This window comes from Amphimedon queenslandica, unplaced genomic scaffold (genome assembly GCF_000090795.2).
Source record: "Amphimedon queenslandica unplaced genomic scaffold, v1.1 AMPQUscaffold_12420, whole genome shotgun sequence".
NCBI classification, from domain to species: domain Eukaryota; kingdom Metazoa; phylum Porifera; class Demospongiae; order Haplosclerida; family Niphatidae; genus Amphimedon; species Amphimedon queenslandica.
In genome coordinates, this window is record NW_003547343.1 from 8,072 (window position 1) to 9,432 (window position 1,361).

The 1,361-nt window shown below is 41.7% G+C and overlaps 1 protein-coding gene across 1 annotated transcript; it reads left to right on the forward strand.

The window, feature by feature from the left end:
- The first annotated feature begins 7 nt into the window (after positions 1–7).
- On the forward strand, positions 8–1,137 carry LOC100636598 (zinc finger BED domain-containing protein 4-like). The gene has a single exon (XM_020004075.1). It carries the CDS (start codon positions 181–183, stop codon positions 985–987), a length of 807 nt encoding a protein of 268 aa, XP_019859634.1. The 5' UTR covers positions 8–180; the 3' UTR covers positions 988–1,137.
- Positions 1,138–1,361: the final 224 nt, after the last annotated feature.

Genomic DNA, 1,361 nt, shown 5'->3' on the forward strand with positions numbered 1-1,361 from the left:
AATTCACTTTCTGAGCTACCTGAATTGTCATCGTTGATACAGTCAGTGAAGAACATTGTCAGCTATTTTCATAGAAGTACAAAGGCTTCTGACAAGCTAAAGGTCATTCAAGCTCGACTCAATTTACCAGAGCATAAGTTAATCCAACATGTTGACACCAGATGGAACAGCGTCTTCTATATGCTACGAAGGTACTTGGAGCAGGATGAAGCAATTCGAACAACACTGTGCCTTCTCGATCGTAGTGACTTACTCATAGCAAGTGATAAGACTGCAATACTCAAAGAAGCTGTTGATACTCTTCAGCCATTTGAAGCTGTCACAACTGAGATGTCATCAGAAAAATATCTGTCTGCTTCAAAAATTATCCCATTAGCAAAATCACTTATGATGATATCCAGCCAAAAAACAAGCGAATTAGCAGCAAAACTCCTTCATCATATGAGAGGTCGGTTTTTTAATGTAGAAAACAATCCAATACTTGCTTCAGCCACCTTATTAGATCCAAGATTCAAGAAGTTTGCTTTCTCTGATCAAAGTGCAGCAGATAAAATTGCTCGAACAGTAGTAGCCCAGTGTGCTAGCCAGCCTAGCTTGGAAAGGATTTCAAGTGGGGCTGAGACGAGTGCTAGTAATGAGGTGTCTGCCAGCTCTGAACTAAACCCACTATGGCAGTTCTTTGACCAAAGAGTTGCAGAAGTAAGGGCGACAAGACAACCAGCAACCGATGCTTTTACTGAACTGCAGCAATATCTCAGAATGCCACTTATTGCCAGACAGGATGACCCACTTGAGTGGTGGAGAAACAACGAGGCTGCCTTTCCTAACGTAAAGCAAATAGCTACGAAGTACCTGGTAGTTTTAGCTACATCTGTCCCTTCTGAGAGACTATTTAGCAAAGCTGGGGAACTGATTTCTGCCAGGAGAAGTACACTGAAACCGAAGAACGTAGATATGTTCTTATTTCTTAACAGTCTTGATAACTGAGTCCATTTTATTATTATAGGTGTGGTATTAATTAATTAGTTTTAATTGATGGGCGTGGTGCATATATCGTATCGAAAGTGTATCGATACATTCGATATTGAGTGGTATCGATCGGTATCGGATCGAATCAAGTTTGACCAGTATCGCCCACCACTACCAAATGGGACCATGTGCCAGATTTGTACTAGCCTTGTGGGCGTATTTGTTACATGAGGGGCCGGGGCCGGGGCGTAGGATATCTCAGGAACACCCAAGCCGAGGGCGTTGCTGTACATATATATGGGTAGGTGTCGATGTCGTCATAGATATTAGAGTAACGTAAATGAACTACTCTAATGAATTACTCTATTATCTATGATGTCGTCATCATTAAC